The sequence below is a fragment of the Vanessa tameamea genome, chromosome 5 (genome assembly GCF_037043105.1).
Source record: "Vanessa tameamea isolate UH-Manoa-2023 chromosome 5, ilVanTame1 primary haplotype, whole genome shotgun sequence".
NCBI classification, from domain to species: Eukaryota; Metazoa; Arthropoda; class Insecta; order Lepidoptera; family Nymphalidae; genus Vanessa; species Vanessa tameamea.
In genome coordinates, this window is record NC_087313.1 from 8,724,691 (window position 1) to 8,745,915 (window position 21,225).

Below are 21,225 nucleotides of genomic sequence, written 5' to 3' on the forward strand. Positions count from 1 at the left end.
TTTGGTCATGTAGATAGATATTGGAGACTGGGTTTTTCTTTTAAAATAAAGTTAACACTTAACAGAATAGCAAATACACAGAGGCGTTTATGTCCCATGTGGCGTTTACGTCAAGTTCGTAATTAGATAACAATCGTGTCCGGCGGCGTGTTCGTGTTCGATCCACTAATGACCACGGTGTAGTTAAGCCGCTATCTCTTTCTAATCAACAACTCGCTTACTGTTCGCTGTTCCAACATTATAACAGAACCACGGATGATTAAAACTAATATCTAGTGATAGAACAATGTAAGCGGCTAATAATGACTAGCCCGAGACGTTCTAAAAAAAGTGGCCCATGTGTAATCCAACACTTGGATTGGGATTCCCCCTCAGCTGCAACTGGGACGGTCAAACGGAGAAGATCGTCTTGTCCGGAAAATTCTTCAAAGAAACATCTATTAAAAGATGAGGGAATATTCGAAGTTCAAACGCCATCAGATTCTGGTAGTGGCACGTCAAGGAGTCTTGATGAGACTGACAAGTCAGATTCCCTTCTGGAGGTAGAGGAAAGGATATCGTGTATTATAAATGAAAATAGATCTTCTCAAAGCAATTCCGAATCAAGTGATGTAGATATAATTATTGATAGTTTATTGGAAAATCCTGTCGAAGAAGAATTGTTTGCTCAGAGTGATTTATCGAAATGTGATCGTAGTAAAACTTTTATAAAACCACAAGATGGTTTATTAGATAGGCATTTTTTACAATCGGTAGAGACAATACAAAAGACTAAAGAGAAGAGAGTAAAAACTCCATTGCCTATTAAGAAGCTCAATAAGTCTTTGGATATTGTTAAAAATACCAAGGCAACAAATGTAAATAGATTAAATGATAAATCAAGTGTTCTTCCTGTATATAAGAGCACTGTTCGCGATAGTGATGTAGAGCTAAGTGGTAATCAAAAGAAAAAGACTTCAAAATTAAAGTTACCATTTTCTCCAGTAAAAGCAATGGATAAACCAAAGTTTTTTCACAATAAAACTACTTCTCAAGAACCCAAGCCTTCACCATTGTTGTCGTCTCCGGTTAGAAGAACAATATCCAACGAGTATGTTCGATTAAAATTTGGCAACGACACAGTTGTGAGACGTACTATAGATGGGAAATCGATACAGAAGATCACTCCGAAAATTCAATCAATTATACCCGAAAGTCCAATTGATAACGAGGATCCGTTTTTAAATTTAAGTCCCAACAAAAAGTATACGGTTACCATCAATAATAAAGTAAGGTGCGACAAGGACAACTATGTAATATTCGACCCAAACACTGGCTTTAAACCAGAGGAGACACCTAAACAATCACGAGCCCCTTCAAAAACCGGTGAAAAATCAAGGATTCCCTTAAAATCTCCTAGCAGTGAAAAGGCTATAGTTACACGGAAGTCAGTGAATGTTAGTGACACAGACAGTGGTATTTTGTCCCCTAATTCTCCTGGTGAGACGAGTGAAAAAGTGCCTACGTATTATGTGAACGCTGCAGTTTTTAGTGAAACAGCCAAGAAATCTACCTCAGACTTGGACATCAAAATTCTTGATCCTGTAGTCGCGAAAAAGGCAACTGAACAAATAAGGGTGAGTATCTAGAATTATTTTTGATTATAATAGTATTTTGAACATGTAGGTGAGGATTATATTACAATTATTGAGAATATTCACTTTTTAATAATAACTTAATAATTGAGTCTACTAATTAAATTAATTAGGTATCTATGGTCTTCTATTTTTTACTTCAATACGATTATACCAGTCATATTTTAACTAATTCTAGCTATAAATACCTTATAAAAAAATCACGCATAATACGTAACTAGTAGCGACATCTATATATAACATATGATCAGTAACGCCATCTAGGTGCAAGTGGATAAAGTATATTTTATTTTATGAAATCATAATTAATGTTTTCACAATCAATTATATGTGTATGTTCTGTCTATTTTTTATTTAATACAATAATTAATATATTTAACGAAGCATATAGGGCAAGGGCAAACTAAAACAAAATATATTAAAATAGCGCCATCTAGTAACATTTATATTTTGGAAATAAATAGATGTTTGTCAGTAGTTCTGCTACTCGACGTTAGATGACGTTAAGCAATAATGTGCTCACAAATGCGTTATAAGATCCTTTACAAATTCCCCTTCGTTTGTTGAGCTTCCCGACTCATAGTTTCATATATCACTCTACACCGGTCCATTATTTGGGAGCAATCGTGCAGTTAATTTCCAAATGGGTCCATTTAACGCAAATAACGAACTGAAGGCGCGTACTTCACTCACTTTTTAATGATCGCATTTGCGTTTATGCAAGCAATTACTGTTTAACTGAAAATATTTTTTCGTTCCATTTGACTTTACAATATGACGAATTCATGCTGTTTTTTATGGGATTTAATAAAGTGTTTTCTTCCCCTGCTGGAATAAACGTTAATTAGTAATAAGTTATAAAAATGACTTATTTAACATCGTTTTGTTGAATGGTGACTTTCAGTTGTATCAAACCGTTTCTTTGTTACGATATAATTTATTATGGGAGTTAATGGGGAAGACGAACTATTGAATGTTTCTTTAGTCATTAGTCAGCTACACCATGGACTACGTTACCCATATACGTAATAGATTGTCTGGAAATGAGAAATGAATTAAGTACAAAGTAACGAAAAGTCATGTTTTTAAAAAAATATATATTTGGAAGGTTTTGTAATAATAACTGGTGAATAATTTCTGTGTTATATTTTTTTTTTAATGTAATGTGATTTTTGATAAGCTAAAATAGTTTAATGGCTAGAACAATGTGCTTTTACACCGAAGGCTGTGGGTTCAAACCCTGGCCAGTAAGTCAGATATTTTATAACGTTCTCACACATTTTTATATTTAAAACAACTAAAGATAAAGCAACCTTTCTATGGCTGCAAACAATAATATATAATAATATTCAAAAATAATAATAGACCTTGCTCTTTTTCATTTTGTCATTTCACGGCTATACCTAAATCAAAAGAAACTTTAAAGGAAAGAATTGACGTTAATTTTTAATTTTAAAATAGTAACATTACATTAAATTTCACCTTCATGTTTTAATTGTGTTATTTTCGAGGAATTCCCGAAATAATAAAATATTACGCAAGGAATATCGATTAATACTTAACCGATAACATGTGTCATGTAATATAAGGAAGGGAAGATTCTTGTACTGTCTTCCCTCCTACACTACTGTTCGTATCGCTTTATTGTTAAGCTATCAGAGTTAGTGTATCTGAATGAACTGACATACTGAAATATTTATTATGTGACGTGCGATCGCCACGCAAATTACATTCGCTGCAAGACGATGAGAATCTACTGTCTGATTACTGAGGATTCGCGCAACGAATACGTGATTTATACGTGGTTCTCGAGAAAATGCAATAAAGTTCAACATCCACACAAAATATATTAGAACATGTCACATAGCTTTGATAAAATAGCTTAAAGTTAGTAATATGACGTAATATTAACTTACTTTTTACAAATAATATTTGTGTACAAATAAATGAGAAACTTTTTTTACACATAACATAAAATAATTTTGCTTGATTTTATTTGATATTAAAAACTAATTAGGTAATTCCAAGATTCGACAGATTGTTGATAATAACTAACTATAAATAAGATGTAGACTAAGGTAATAAATAACTAATTAAATATTATAACTGAATGAAGATCGCAGATAAAAATCTAAACATTGCGTTTTCATTTATTAATACGCGTTGTTTGAGATTCTTATAGACTAAAAACACCTCGGATCTGATCGCCTATGAGATCGTTTTGACGTATCCCACCCCATTCGTGCGGTGCTCCGCATGTATGCGGCAGAACTCTCATCAGGGCATGGTTAGGGCTGCTCTCAATACTGAATTCCCGGGTTGCGTAGAAGGTGTGGACCAATGACCTGAAAATTTTTGGACCAGAAAAGTGTTGGCAGGACCTAGAAGGAAGCGGAAGGCAGAAAATAGGGAGAATTGGCGCAACTCGGGAGACGCTAAATCCATCCGTCGACAGCGATTGGTTGGATGATGATATCTCACTTCTTTTTAAAAAAACTATATTCTGAATCTTTTAAATGTTATTTTCTATGAATAGCCCTAAATTATCTAAATCGTTACAATAACGTAAATAATATATTCGATTTACACATATAAAAGTAGAAGAAGGCGGTTTCAACACGTCGTCAATCGGACGCATCGAAATTATATCAAGAATTATAGAATTTATCATTTTATTAATAAATAAATGTAATTATCTCAATATAAATGAAATTTAAACTTATTGACATTTAAAACGAATCCATTCCACAAGTAATGTAAGCGCCGGGAGCAAACACTCGACACGCCGAGCTTAGAAGGACCTCTTAAGGACCCTCGTACTAACGCGTAAAGGCTTTCACTCAGAAGTGAGTGATGAAATGTTTCATTTCCACGTGAGATACAAATGTTACAGTGTTTGAATGAACATTTGAAGTTCATACGGGAACGTTTAAGACCAAAATGCACGTAGCGCCTACATGAAATAAATTCAATATTAAAATCGAACTATCAAGGCGACCCCATTCGAAAATTGTAAGGATTATTTAATATTTCTCAGTCACCGTGTCTACGGGTGAGATAATGATGTTTGCATTTTTGACAAACATAAATCTTCGGTATAAGTTATGCCTCTTCTGTATATTAACCTATTAACATACGTACAAGAGTCGGGACTCTCTTTGTGCTGTAATTAAAAACTTAAGATATTAAGCAACGAGTCAAGTAAAAAATGCCTGTGAATGAGTTATCCTTACCGTATAATCCTATACGTATATATTAGACTATAATATATATAATATAATATATACTATACTATAATATTATACGTACGTATAATACTATTGTTCAAATATTCATTTGCAAAACCTAAACGCATAAACAACAGTTATGTTTGAAAATAAGTATAAATTCGATACGGTACGTTCATATAAACTACATAACACTAACTTACTTTTTATATTGTTAAACTGTATATAACATAGCTGTTGATATTTGAAGCAGGTTTAATATTAATGCTGTTAAACAATCCCTTCAAAGATCTTGAGTCCAAGGAGAACCTTTCAAGAGCTCTTTACATTTAGGGGAATCGGCTACAAGACCGATGGAAAGCGAGGTTTTAGGAGAAATTTATTGAATTAATGCCACTTTGAAGTAAGAAAACGGTGTCTTAACGTGCTCCCTAGTTTTCGATATTGCTTTTACAATGCTTTAATAATTAATTATTACAATTTATTATTTACAAAATATACAACTACAGTTTCTGTTCCAGATAAGTTCGATGATATTTTTCATTTATGATTTATTTTACTTTTTATGCCTTATATACAAGCAAAACCGTCGGCAGACGTTCCCTGCAATTTATGATATACTTAAACCTTCTCCGAAAGATACTGCATGTTCTGGTATAAGGTTTATGTATCTTGGTTTAGTGTATTATTTAATATATTCTATTTTTTCAGTGAGGTAATACAGTACAACCCCAATTAACTGAGACTATGAAGTAAATGATTATTACATACTAATATATAGAGCTCTCTAATTTGTTTAAGATAATGCGTTAAAATTATTGTCGCGTTTATTAAATAATTATTACATTTCGTTTTTTTTGCGATTCTCCTTTGGTTTTCTTCGAGTCGATTGAACTGCTTGCTGTTTCAATTTGTCAAGTAAGGTTCGTGTCGCGGGAGGCGCAGAGACGCACCGTAAATTCGAATAACCCGAACTCTACATAATAACAAGTTATTTGTTTATTTATTTATTTATTTATTTAAAAATGTACGTTAACAATATACATATTTTACATTAAATAAGAAATCCATACACTTCGTAATATTAACTTATCTATACTTCTATAGTAATATTATAAATGCGAAAGTAACTCTGTCTGTCTGTCTGTCTGTCTCGCTTTCACGCCAAAATTACTGGACCGATTTAAATGAAATTTGGTACACAAATAGTCTAGACTTATTGTGTACCAAATTTCATTGTGTATTAATTTCAATATTTCCTTATATTAAGAATATAGTGTCTGCTATGATCACTTCATATGTGAAGTGAGTCATAATTTGCATATTATAACAATATTTTATAATGCAAAATTTAAATAAGAATTAAAAAAGAGTCGTTGAAAAGCGTATAATTTAATGTAATTATTACCAGTATTTTAGTAAAAAAGGGGGTTAGTAAAAGTTACCCAGCGCTGTTGTTAGGCCGCTCACGCGCGGGGAGTGTAACCCAATTACTGGCTGCAGACTTGTTACTGATTGAGACGAGGGAATTAAAACTAATAATTCTTACTCCAGTACGAACTAAAACTTTATTACTGAAACACATTTTATGCGACTGGATATGAAGATTCCATTTTTTGAAAAAGACTCACATACTCTCTGAGAAACCGAAATAAAAATCTTCAACAGTGAAAAGTAATTAGTAATTATTATAGTATCCGTTATGTCTGGTGACCCAACTGCTTATGAGCCTTTTATAAATAAACAAGATACGTTACATATTAAAGTGTTGCACTTCGTTTCGACCAGGAATTACTGGCGCCAAAAGCAGTTTTACTATATAAAAAATAAATGAGCAATCAATGCATATTTGTATGAAGATTACGAGTATTACACCCGTGACGTTAAATCTTCTAATCAGAAACTCATGCTGCGTGGTTAATTTGCTACGCCACTCACGCACCGAACCCGTAACTCGATTACTATTTACGGCCTTGTTACTGATTGAGACAAGCGAATTAAATACTCTGAAGCAAACTTTAAATTTACTCTTGATTTTATAACTTTTATTGTATAGGTATTATTGGTGGTGTTTAAATAATCGAGTAAAGTTATCTTGGGTAAAAAAAAACATTATTTTACTGGATACGTAAGTTATTCAAACTATAACTATAATCAAAGTTTGCAATGTTTAATATAAAACAATTAATAGTATAGCTGCCCCGTCTCAAGTTATACTAAAAAACATTGTACCAGTATGCAGCGCCATCCATCGACTCTAATGTAAACCACCCAAGGACCAAGAACCAAAGACACAAATACACACAAATTCACCAAAATCGTTTCAACCGTTTAGGCGTTCAGATACATACGCATATGCAGAAGATTTATAGATAAAATATTTATATAGTGCTATTATTAGCTATTAAAGACAATATTGAAACGATTATAAGTTAGTTGAGTTGAGTGGTAATCTTGAAATAAACGTCTAAAATATAATTTTGAGGGTTAAAAGAGAAATCACCCAGAGCGCCGAGAGCATTTGCTTTAACCAAGTTTTGCTACACCGTCCACGAACCCCGAACATAATTTAATCATCGCTAGACTTGTTACCGGCAAAACGTAAAATAAAATTGTATCTGAAAATCTATAATATTTGAGTTTAAAAAATACCTGGTATACGATCTGACATAAAAATTATTTTAGTATATACAAGGATAATAAGTATTATATATAAGTATAAGGAAAAGTACGAGCGTTTTCGATAAAGTCTAGTAGTAGTCATTAGTTTTATTGGAAATGTAGATGAATGGTGAAAATAATACAGTCGTGTTATAATCGCTAAGAAACATTTAATTAGGCCTTTCATTTTAGAAAACAATATTCGTAAATCTAGTGTCTTAAATTCCAACTGTTTTTAAATAAAGAATTCAAAGTGATGTCAAGAGAATAGGTGATCAAAATTAAGTTAATCTTTTTGCGTATAACGAAACAACAATATTTCATAAATAACAGATTTAAAATATATTGTTGTACTTTCACTTTAAAAACTATTGAGTTTGTATTTCCAGAAAATTATAGTCTGGGTACCTTCACGGAGGAGTAAGTAGGCTTCTTCTATGCAAGTCCGCTCCGTCAAAAACTCCATCTGTATTTACCTGTTTTTTTCATTTATTCCTTTAAAAATAATTTATTGATAGGTATATTAAAAAACATACATAAATATTAAAATGTAAAACATTTATAAATTAGTATTTATGAAAGTTGCTATGCCAAAATATATTTAGCAATTTGTGGCTTACGAAATACGGCCAAAGTAATAAAACAATGAAATCGAGTTCGAAATTTTCCCGCAAATAATGGATAAGCGATTAATACAATAATTTGTGTCATAATTACAGGTTTTGTGAATAGTTTATCGTAGTCATATCGTTAATTATAATACATATGTTGATGACGTTAATTTAATTCAATAAATATTAAAACTTGTTTATAAAAAGTAAAATTACAATTTTTAAAACAATAAACTTACCAGTTTTGCGTTTTCTTAAACGACCATGAAGGAATAAATAATAATTATTGTAAGTTGAATCTGCCAATACGATAATCCTACTATAAATATTTAAAGTCAACTTATATGCCACCTTCTTTAGTCAACTTGTATACAAGGTATCATGTAGAGAGCCATGATAGTCCAGTGGTCAGTGCACGTCAATCTTTATTGACGTGCGTTGGTTTATATTCGGGCAATTATATGTACTTACATTTAACTGTGGTAACTTTTGCTAGTTTTAAATTTAATTCGACACTGTAACATAACGATTCAATTATAATTATCATATATATTTTTTATTTTGTACTTAATTTGATTGTTTATTATTCATGTGTTTGGGGGTTAAAGAAAACGTCGCAAGAAATATTTTCAGTGTGTATGCGTATGTATATATAGGATGAAATTCGGCCAGAAGTGAATTTGGTGGATGATATTCTGCCACACCACTATTATGAAGCAGCGTGGTAGAAAAATTATCAGTATTGGACATTAACGGACTGTTACTTTCTTGGATAAAAAGATACATAATTATTATATATACGTACACAGAGATACATCATTTTAAGAAACTTTATATGAAATTCTGGGACTTCAGTACTTTGAGTTTTAATTTTATAAAAACTTATAAATCCATACAAATATATTAACAAATTTACCATTTCACTCATGTTATACTCTATGGTTTTATCAAGCTGTCTTCCGGCTAAATCTTGGAGCCTAAGAGCCTATTACGCGATTGAGCGAGGGTGCATTCATTTTGTTATTACAGAGTCCCCTCTATATAAACCTCAACCTGAATATGTTTCGACGTCTTTTCAATATATATATATCGTATTTAAAATGAATTGTGTATATGAAATTGTTTTATTTATACTTAGTAGCACGTCGGTGTCTGCAAGGGTTCTCAATAAATGGGCTTTCTGACACAAAAAAAAAATCCAACTCACGAGTGCTCGATACTAAAGTTAGTGCAATAAATCAGACAAACACTTTAGGTTCATATATTAATGTTTTTATGACATAGGTAAGCCAATATCGCCCATAGTAGTCACTGTAAGAAGTTATAACCATTCCTACATCGCCCACGAACCTTGGAAACTAAGGTATTATATATATATTGTTTCACTGACTCACTCAATCTTCGAATCGGAATACCTAACCTAACCTAACCACTAGTGTTTGGCGGTAGAATATCGGGTTTGCAGAAAACCTTTATGAGCCGAGATGGCCCAGTGGTTAGAACGCGTGCATCTTAACCGATGATTTCGGGTTCAAACCCAGGCAGGCACCACTGAATTTTCATGTGCTTAATTTGTGTTTATAATTCATCTCGTGCTCGGCGGTGAAGGAAAACATCGTGAGGAAACCTGCATGTGTCTAATTTCAACGAAATTCTGCCACATGTGTATTCCACCAACCCGCATTGGAGCAGCGTGGTGGAATATGCTCCATACCTTCTCCTCAACGGGAGAGGAGGCCTTAGCCCAGCAGTGGGAAATTTACAGGCTGATTATGTTATGTTTATGTTTATTACAAAACCTTACCACCAAGTGAATAGAGTATAGATAGAGTTTCCCTAATCATGAATGTATATGATCTCAGAAGTGAAACTATAATAATATATTTTAATTTTGTTGTTTCATTATTTTGACATTACCTTTAAAGCTTGGTAATATTGATATATCTCAATTGTTGGAAAATCTACATTCCCAAACGGTGGAAGCCTCACTTAATATAGTTTTGTACAATGACGACTCAAAAGTGCTTGTAAAAGCCTACTTGAATAACGTATATTTTGATGTTGAATAGTTGAAACATTATCTAAATCCTACGCATACTGTTAGCTACAAGACGGTTACGCGTAGCAATGTCTTTTCTTGTATAAACTAAGGTTTGGAAAATCAAAATTTTCACTTAAATACTCTCGGTAGATAATAGTTGAGTTTTAGTCGAATTGTGCCCAAAGACGTTTCACTGCAAAATATCATGATATATAAACATTTCGTCTGAAATAAATATTTCATTGCTCAGTAAAATAAATCAATGTCAAAGGTGAGAGGAAAAGGCGTTTGATATAGGGTGCTAGTTAATAATGTATTTGGTTTGCTTTGCGTATTTGTGATAGGGGACGATCTCATACTTTATTAATATTTGGGAATGCTCGCTATGTCATATAACTAAAAAAAACACGTGTTATTTTAAAAATATCATATTACATTTGCAATCACAAGACCAGCATAGTAGGATTTGTATTTCCAATTATGCTTATGAAATGCTGCTAGCATTCTTGCCACCATTCCACGCGGTCAAGATTTATACAGTAACTATTTTTAATTCATACTTGTATATATATTTAAGCACTTAATGTTATCTATTTTTTTATCAGTATTTGTTAAAATAAATGTATTAAAAAATTATGCTTACCTGTATGTATTTATATAATATATGTATAGTAGTTAAGTGTACGAGCTTGACATATAATGTGCCTATAGACTCTGTAGTGGTAGTGGCGGTGAGCGTTGATACACACATATAATGTACATGTGTGCGTAATTGACCTCCTAAGCGGTTGAACCGATTTCGATTATGTACTCGTGTGTATTTGTGTCGGTCTCTGTATGGTTCACATTGAATTGTAGGTGGCGCTGCGGTCTGAGCCGAGATGGCCTATTGGTAAGAACGCTGGCATCTTAATCGATGATTGCGCGTTCAAACCCAGGCAGGCACCACTGAATTTCCATGTGCTTAATTTGTGTTTATAATTCATCTCGTGCTCAGCGGTGAAGGAAAACATCGTGAGGAAACCTGCATGTGTCAAATTTCAACGAAATTCTGCCACATGTGTATTCCACCAAACCGCACTGGAGCAGCGTGGTGGAATATGCTCCAAACCTTCTCCTCAAAGGGAGAGGAGGCCTTAGCCCAGCAGTGGGAAATTTACAGGTTGTTTATGTTATGTTATGTATTATAAAATCACAGATATCTCACTAACACGTGCGTCAACCAAAGCTAACGCAAGCGAAAACAAACTCTTGGTCACTGAATAGATTCGCGAGTGTCAAGCGTAGCTGTCACGTACACTAAGATATTAAAATTGGCTCGTTTGTTTTAGTTCTTGTGTAGTGCGACACTCTATCTAGAGATATAAATAGTCTCAGATACAAACGTAATAGTTTTATTAAGATGACAGATGTCATGATTTCCACGTCTGATTCCGGAGAAGGAATAGGAATAGACTTAACGATTGATATATGAAGCCGCACTTCCGGTGACTGCTGGTTGCTAGATAGTAAAGATTGTATTTCATTCGATTTTCACGATTTTCACGGTTCGTTTTCTTCTAAAAATAATACTTGAATATATAGCTTAAAATATTCATATGTTATTAATATTTTTTTAGAGTTCCGTACCCAAAGGGTGAAACGGACCCTATTACTAAGACTCCGCTGGCCGTCCGTCCGTCAGTCCGTCCGTCACCAAGCTGTATCTCATGAATCGAGATAGTTAGACCGTTAAAATTTTTACAGATAGTGTGAAATGAAGGATGATGTGATTAAAAAACAGAATAAATTAAGTATTTAAGGGCTCCCATACAACAAACGTGATTTTTTTGCTCGTTTTTATAGATAATGGTACGGAACCATCGGTGCGTGAGTCGATTAGCACTTGGCCGGTTTTTTAAGAATAATTAAACAGTTTTCTGTAAGCAAATCGAGTTAATTCGGTATCATATATACGACTACGTTTTTAAAATATTTGAGGAAAAATTAAATTAAAGTGAGTAATCAGGTAGAGAATGTCCCCCTTAAAATAGACAATTGCTGAGCGTATTAAATACCTCACCACCACTTTGCTCCAGTTTGTATTGGTGAATATTCACGAGGAATATCAAAGTGCTCGTGTATAAGCTATGTGTGTGTGCACACACATAGCTTATACACTAGCACTTTCATCATCTATACTTTTTTTCTTTCTTTATCTCATATATACACACACATACACAAACACACATAAACACACCTATATTCCTTAGTAAATTAAAAATCTGTGCGATTCTGCCTAGTTATCCTATTTATCTGTTCGTATTTGTAAAATATATCTCACTTATTCACACTAGTACATATTTTGTTATTTCATAATAATTAGTTAAATAAATGAAATTTAAATTTAGAACAGCGGAGTCGTACTTAATTCTTAAAGGACTTTAATCAACCTTGTATATTGTAAAATTAGTGTAGAAAATAAATTTATTATTATTCTGGGGCGCAATAACGGCGGTCTATTTTTAGTGAAATTCAACAGGCAACCTCAAAAAACACATGTGACTACCGTTTATTTGTCCTTAGCACGGCATTAAGGATTACACACTTCCTGAAACTATCAAAGCAGTATAAAACACAGTATTTTTATTATTGCAGATTATGCATTTAACGTTCAAACAAATTATCAGAGATTCTTATTTTAAATAACGTCTTATGTAACTGTGTCCAGATAAATGATTCCGTTTAATTAATTACAGACACAATTTATAATAAATTGTCTGTATATATTTTACCTGTTTTATAATACTAACAGACAACCCAATCCGGCCTCGCAAGGGTGCAATTTCGTATTATAGAAACGAGACAAGTCATTGTGTAAGATATCATTTTTTTGTCATATCAGAAAAAAAAAAATATATAGATACTGATATGATATAAATATTACATGCACGAATAATGTAGCATTTTTCCAATTAAGCAAACACTATTAATAATATTCACTATTTGAAAATTGTAGTCAGTCAAGATAACGAATACATTTTAAAGAAATAATTTCTTTAAACAAGTATGATAAACGTTGAAGCACAATATTAATATAAAACATTTCAATTAAAGCGAACCGGTAGTAATTAAGGCTGAATAATAGCTTTGAATACTTCAAGCTTACATAGATTTTAGGGACAGTAGATGTTTATATCCGGTCGGGTTTATTTTCATTGTTTATACAAGTAGCCGTAAATTATTCTCTCCCTTTAATTATGGCTGTCTGAAGAGAGACTGTTGATTCGGTACAATAATAGATTAAAAAAAAAAAACATTCTGAAATCAAATAATTTATTAATAAGTTATTCGTAATAAATTGTCTGTGTTGTTTTGAAATGTCAACGTTTAATGCGTAATGTGTTCCAAAATTATATATTCATATTTATTTCCTCACCAATCAAAAGGCAATACTCGAATAACAAGCGTTATAGGCGTTAATGATGTAATTTTTCAAATAAATCGCCATGGAATTTATCTAGATCCCTCCTGACGGATGACGGGGGCGATAATTAGTATCATCGTGCTATTCTAGTCGTCGTCCCTTCCGTGCAGCTCATCTAAAATTGGCTCAATCACTCAAATGATGCGTCTCTTTCAGTTTCGAGGACAGTGTGCTTTTCTTGAGTAGTAAGGAGTACTATTTAATGTAGAATACAATAGTATTAGTATAAGAGAAAAAAATAAATGTTTGATTTTAGACGGCCATAATTAATTTTGCGCTCCACAGATACAATATACATATAAAACAACAGTCATTTAACAACGACATTTTATTAACAATTGTATTACACGTATATATCTACTACTAGCTGTGCCCGCGACTTCGTTCGCGTAGTTGTCGGAAACACTATCATGATTATCGTTTGATTGCTCACGTTGGTTTTTGTTATTATAATCGTCAATAAGATTTAATAATATGTTTTACAGTACTTTAGCGTAGATTATAGTTTTAGTTTTATTTTCTTGTGGTAGAAGAACATACTGATTTTGCCCGCAACCCGATCTTGACAACGCGACATATAGTTGGCCGTGTGAAAAGCAGTCTTGACGTAAATCGATTCCTACGTGTTTAAATGTTTGGCCCTGTGATTTATTAATGGTTACGGCAAAAGATAACTTAATGGGAAATTGAATTCTTTTAAAATTAAAAGGTAAATCATTTGGAATCATTGGGATGCGAGGTATAAGCACTGTTTGACCAACTGCCGGACCAGTCAAAACTGTTGCAACGATCACGTTATTGCGAAGGAATTTTACTTGAAGGCGGGTCCCGTTACATAAATTTGGTGGTTTAAGATTTCTGAGTAAAATTATCGCAGCACCTATTTTTAACTTCAGGGAATGTGGTGGAAGGCCGCTTCGGGTTTAAAGAATTGAGAAACTCTTGTGGGTAATGGACAGCATCTTCTTGATCCATTACATTATCAATAGATGTGTAGGTAGTTATATCGCCTGGAAGTTTGGTTAAAATTAGGTCGTTAATTTCGTCAACGCTACTATTTCTCGCCGCCAATATTGCCCTTTGACACATCCATTGGTAATCTTTATTTTCTATTTCGACGATATTAGGGTAAACTTTTGATATTAAATCCTCTATGCTAGTCACTTCTCCTAAATCGCGATCAATTTCAATTTTATTTTCAGAATGAGGTACTTTTCCATCTCCTATTAAAAGTAACTTTGAAGGAAAATTTGTACTTCCTCCCCCCAAATGTGCTCTCATATTCGTAGATAGTTTTAAGGTATGGACAAATTTCCATAACTGTGAACTTTTAAGGCAAGACCTTACAATGTCTGCTCTAGTTCCTCTTAAAATTACCGGTAAAGTTTGTCTAAATAAATTACCAACATCTGTGTTTTTATTGCTTATTGTTATACGGTCAATTATGACAACCCTTTTCTTAAACATAAAAGAAATATTGTACAATAGTGTACGATTGCGAATATTTTTTTTGTTAACAATTCGATGCAGGTGTATCGACATCTGGATGTAAGACAAAAGAAAAAGTCAATTGTAAATAAATAAATCACAAACAAAATTCATACTCTGCCAAAACAAACAAAACGTTCAACAGGAAATGTAATAGTAAATCTGAATGACTTTTCTTTGTCTTGGATTAGGAGAAAAGTTCATGAATTGTAATACCTGACGGTAGACATGTTTGCTTAAACACTCAATTTTGATTCCAATTTTCTGTCATTATATAGGACCACTATGTACGTATAGGGTTTAAAAAAACATCAAGAAGAAGTGTATTTATCGATAGACCAGATTTACAAATTTGGAGTATATCATATATTTACAAACCTACCTTGGCTGACACCGCCTCCAAAAATAACAATAATTTTAACTATAATATATTATCGTAATAACTTTGCTGACTTTTAAATAGTCTAAATATTTTTAATTTCATTTTACATAGTATAAATCTAAAAAATATTGTGATCATTGTTTGTTATTCATAGGTTTGTGTTAAGTTAGATTTAAAGTGGGTAGGTACATACTTATCTCCTTGCGTGGAAACACAGAACGTACCTACATATTGGTAAGTAGAATAAGTTACTTGATTATTAAGTTGTAGAATAATAAGCAATTATTTTTTACTTTTTAGAGCATATTATTTTTTTTCTCTTTTGAAGTCGGTTTTTTTTTGTCAAAATTTTTGTTTCTAAAAGATTCGGCCGAGTATCGCTAACGTGCTCCTTAGAATTGTTCCGTTCCCTTCCGTACCGTTACTTTGTCATGGATCCTATGCTCAGAACCTTACCAAACTTTCACCATAGTACCCTTGAAGTATATCCTTTATAATAAAAAAAGAATCATTAAAATTGGTTGACACAATTTTGAGTTATTCACCTATTTATCGCGCACATAGATAATGCACATTTAAGACTTATATCGTTTTCATAGGGATACCATCATCGTAACAGGATAAAATTAAAATGGGGCCCCACGGGAAGCACTACCTTTCAAACAAAAAAAAATTATCAAAATCCAGTGAAAAGTTATGAGGTAACAGACATATAAAAAAAAAATACAGACGAATTGATAACCTCCTCTTTTTTGAAGTCGGTTGAAAACAAACAATATTAACTTAAACGTAATAAGATAAACAAACCGAACAATAAGAAGTTTAGATTGTTTCTCCTTTGGTGATATTATTTCATAAGGTGATTATAGTACAACCGTGTTGAATATGCTTGAACGTAATAGAAATTACTTGAAATATTGAACTACTAATTTATTTGTGTAGTCATTTTAAACGATATTCACCTATTTGCTTATTTGCATAATTTATTTTCTCAGTGATGATTAATCTGCATTGGTGAAAGTATCGCTCGCCGTTTTGAACTTTTTTACGTGTGTAATGTAATTTTTATACCTTATTTATACCGTGAAACGTTTGAATTGTTTACTTGCAAAGTACGAAGGAATGTTCATTGAAATTTTATCTTATATCGTAAGTTAAAACTACAGCAGATTATGATTTAAATGTAACCGATTTTAAACGATAAAAAATAATGAGCAAATAAGCTGATAACAAAACCTAATTTTGATAAATAATTTAACTATTAAGAATGTTAATTTTTTTAAGTCGTTATGTGCATTGCTACTTCGCAGAACTACACCCGCGAGTGAGAGTGGCGAGCGCGGCGGCGGGGCTGACCCGCCTCCCCCTCATCCGCCGCCGCGCCCCGCCTGCTAGCACACTCTTAACAAATAGACATATAGTGTCACGGACTTCTTTTTTATTATTAAAAGAGGAATATATCTTTCATACACATTTTTTGAGTAACTTAAAACGTTTATGCTGCGCACGCATCGAAAGTCCATAAATGTGAATAATTTTCCCCGTTTTTGCAACATTTCTCACTGTCGCTGCGCTCCTATTGGTCGCAGCGTAATGTTATATAGCCTAAAGCCTTCCTCTATAAATGGACTATTCAACAAAAAAAGAATTTTTCAAATCGGACCAGTAGTTCCTGAGATTAGCGCGTTTAAACAAACAAACAAACAAACTCTTCCGCTTTATATATTAGTATAGATAAGACAAAATTTAGATGCCTTATAAAATAGCTTAAATATGCGTATAAGAAGATTATAATTGTTTTCGATTATAATGTTTGTTTCAATTAGTAACAAAATAAAAATAAAATTTCCGCTTATACAACGTATGTGTCACATTTTAATTTTCACACAACTTATACTTGGGGGTAGGGCGATGTGCCCATCTGGGTGGGTACCACCCACTGGTCATTATTCTACCACTAAAGAGCTTTGATTATTACTGGTATGTTAGAATTTGAAGGGTAAGTAACTCAATATAATTACAAGTACTAGAACTAAAACTTCCTAGTCTCCATGAATGGTAGCGATGTAAGCGGTTAAAAATTCTTACAGCGCAAATGTCTTTTGACTCGCCTTTATTTATATTTATATAAATAAATATTGGACAACATAACATACATTACTCTGATCCCAATGTAATTAGCTAAAGCACTTGTGTTATGGAAAATCAGAAGTAACGACGGTACTACAAACACCCAGACCCAAGACAGTATAGAAAACTAATGAACTTTTTCTACATCGACTCGGCCGGGAATCGAACCCGGGACCTCGGAGTGGCGTACCCATGAAAACCGGTGTACACACTACTCGATCACGGAGGTCGTCGAACGACTTACCATCTGGAGACCCGGACTGGTAGATACCAGTCCGTCAACCTTTTACAAAAATAATAAAAACACTTATAGAATAAATAATAACCCATTTGTCATATTCGTAAGCCAGTCTTAGTCGGATAAATAAAAAAAGTTATTGAGTTTTTTTTGTGTAGAAATTTTCATTAATTACTCTCGTCGTCATCCCATCGCATTATGAAGACGATTTCATAGAATATTGAGGTAATAGAAAACTATATTTACGTTCAAACTTGTGAACTATAAACCATATAACCTTCTGAGAACATGGCCCGTTACCACCGCCCATATATATTGGCGCCGAAAATATTCATTAGTAACCAAAGAACCTTTTTATGCCTTAGGAACTAAAATATTATATGCCTCGTTCCTGTAGTTACACTGGCTCACTCACCTTAAACTGAAATACCACAATACTGAGTATTTCTGTTTGACGGTAGAATATTTAATGACAGTGGATCCCAAAGGGGATTGCACAGAGCCCACCGCTAAATTTTTTTTTTAATATTTACTACTTAAGATGAGATCGATACTGAATACTTGAGAAATTTGGTTTGTAATATTTACGTACTTTGTCAACTTCTAAGGTCAGCATTGCACCCTTTGAATTTCAACTTTCGACCAATTATCTCGATCGAATGTCATTCAAGCACACTAAGTAACATAACCATGCTTATATACGTTCTGAGGATCAGGGAAACGTATACATACAAATTGCATATACATATGTATTTACATTTTAGGCACAAACACACTCAAAGCTACATGTGGGATAAGATTTCGAAGTCGCTTAAATTCTACCATTTCTTTGAGCTTATAAACCACCTGTTATGTTCACGAATGAAATAAAAATATCTCACAAACATCTTACGTAACGCTGAACTGACTAGTCCTTTGAGGTTTTATTCAAAGACTTTTTTAGAATGGCGCTACGATGGTGCTCTTCGAGCAGAATTATAAATTTAGTAGAAATGGCAGATGTACTGTATTTTTTTAAACGTTATATTCAACCGTAATTGCTTTATGGAAAGATTTGAGGTTTTACTTGCTTCATTAGTGGCAGAATATATCAAGCTATAAGAAGTCCTACATAAGCAGAGAAGCCGTTTAGGTTTAACCATGTTTCTTTAAGCAAGAACTATAGGTACAAGTAGCAAATATTATTATTATATTAGTTTAAAATTTTACACTTAGATATGGAACGCAGATACAAATTTCAAAATTCAAATCCATTCAATATTCAAAAATAATTGAAAAGATTTTATAAATAAAAATATTTTAATTTCAAATTACTTAAATCGAATTACAATGAAGCCGATAAAATTAATCGCAATGCTGAGTAAAATCACGCTGCCCAAATGAGGGTTGCTGAATATATACATGAAAGCAGAATTTTAGTGAAATTTGATCCATGCAGATTTCCTCACGACGTTTTCTTTTACTGCAGAGCACGAGATAAATTATATAATGAAATTAAGCATGACAACTTAGTGGTGCTTGCCTGGACTTGAACCTGCACTCTTCGGTTAATATTCATCTGTTCCAATTTAATGTATTAGGTATTTTTTGTACTAAGTATATATTTATAGTTTCCTGCCACTTGTCACTTCTAATGTCCTCTGTTCTAACCGAACTCACGAACAAATGCGATACGTGGATGGCTTATATGAAATAGTTTAGTAACAAAGGATTGAATTTTAAACAAAGTTTGCGGTTGAACGTGTTCTTAGCGTTTTAATTATGAATTTAAGATATAATATTATTTGCAGAGCTCGAAACATTATATTGAAATTATTTTAATTTTATCACATTATTTATAAGCAACAAAATAATGAATAATGATAGATTGATATTGCAAAAAATCAAGAAAATATATTGATGTTAGTATAAAAGGTAACATTGTCAGAATCCCCCAGCTCAAGTTTTCGTAACTCAATACAGTTTTCAAAGGGACAGAGACGAAATAGATGGCCTGTCGTTCTTCGAATTCGAAGCCGTGGATCTTCCGTGAGTTATTCAATTTGTTTTCTTGGTTTAGATACTGAATACACTCGCTGATTGATAGATTCGGAGCGTATTTTATTGTAGATTAAGGCAGCGGTTTTAAAATATATGGTTAAGAAAATTATCATAATGACAAGCGTTCGTTTACAATTCGAAATATAATAAGTCACTAAACGTTGTTCGGAAATAAAAATCCTTCCGTTACTATGAGTGCAAACAATGATTATTCATATTTTTTATTACTTATGAATGAATATAATCCTGGAAATATAAACTATTTCTGATGAATTTTGAAAAATTGTCATGAGCAAGTAAAATATTTAGAGTCAACGTGGAAGCAATATCAAAAAATGAATATTGCTAAACAAAAAAGATAATCTCGAAACAGGCCAATATATATTTTTTTCGTTGGCTAGTCACATCTAGTAATTCGAACATGCATCTGCATCCCCGCGGGAGAGGGCGCCATCGATCCGCCCCGTGCAGTCGCGTGTTGTACGTCCGACGTACGCCCGCCCGCCACGAAGCCTCCGCGTTTAGGCGGGAATTGTTTACGTCGTACATTGCAACTTGGACCTATCGTAAAATTTCCGTTCACGTTAAGATTAGTGCAACACGTATCACCTTCAAGTTAAACCTTTGGTATCAAAAAGTTGGTGTGTTTTTAATCCTTAAAATAATGTGTTTTTATCTGAAAGTGTTTTATAACGAATTTTATTGATGGTGATTTTTATTTTATTTTACGTTTATGAAGTTTATACTATGTGTATTTTATGTTCCTACTTATTTTATATATATTTTGTTTAAATATGTATATATTTATATAAATATATTGTAATGTATATTATAAATATAAAATTTTATTATTATATCTTTTGTTTTATTATTAATAAGTAAAGCTTTTATATATTTAATTATATCAGTTTGAAAATCGATATTTAAATTTATGTCACGGTTTATATCGAATATACATTTTACAGCAGACCGGTGTTGTGATGTTCATAAACAAAATAAACTTCACAAGTTTATATCGCTCCCCTGTAAGTTAAAATTCACGTTTGTTACGAAGTTCGTTCGAAAATGACTAATTTCGTGGATAAATTTCGTTCTTTCCCAAAAGGGAGGAATGTTTTATGCGGTTGAAGTTTCGCACTCGGAGGCACCTTGTTTCATTTTATTGTATTTGTTTTATTTCCGAGTTTGCTTATTACTAATTATTCAAAGCTGATATTTTATATAATGGCATTATATTTAATACTAAATATTTTGCCATTACATCCCATTTGTTATATCTCGTATGCCTCAATTTAAATGTATTACAA

At 32.7% G+C, this 21,225-nt stretch overlaps 1 protein-coding gene across 5 annotated transcripts in view; it reads left to right on the forward strand.

The window, feature by feature from the left end:
- The first annotated feature begins 281 nt into the window (after positions 1-281).
- The window catches only part of Sick (sickie), a 207,465-nt gene continuing 186,521 nt past the window's right edge, over positions 282-21,225 (forward strand). For 3 of the 5 annotated variants that reach the window (XM_026628592.2, XM_026628593.2, XM_064220959.1), the window contains exon 1: positions 284-1,616. In XM_026628592.2, the coding sequence (XP_026484377.2) occupies positions 303-1,616 (1,314 nt within the window). In that variant the 5' untranslated portion in view covers positions 284-302. Of the gene's footprint in view, positions 1,617-21,225 lie in introns of all 5 variants that reach the window. The other 2 variants (XM_064220958.1, XM_026628591.2) reach the window with 1 other exon arrangement.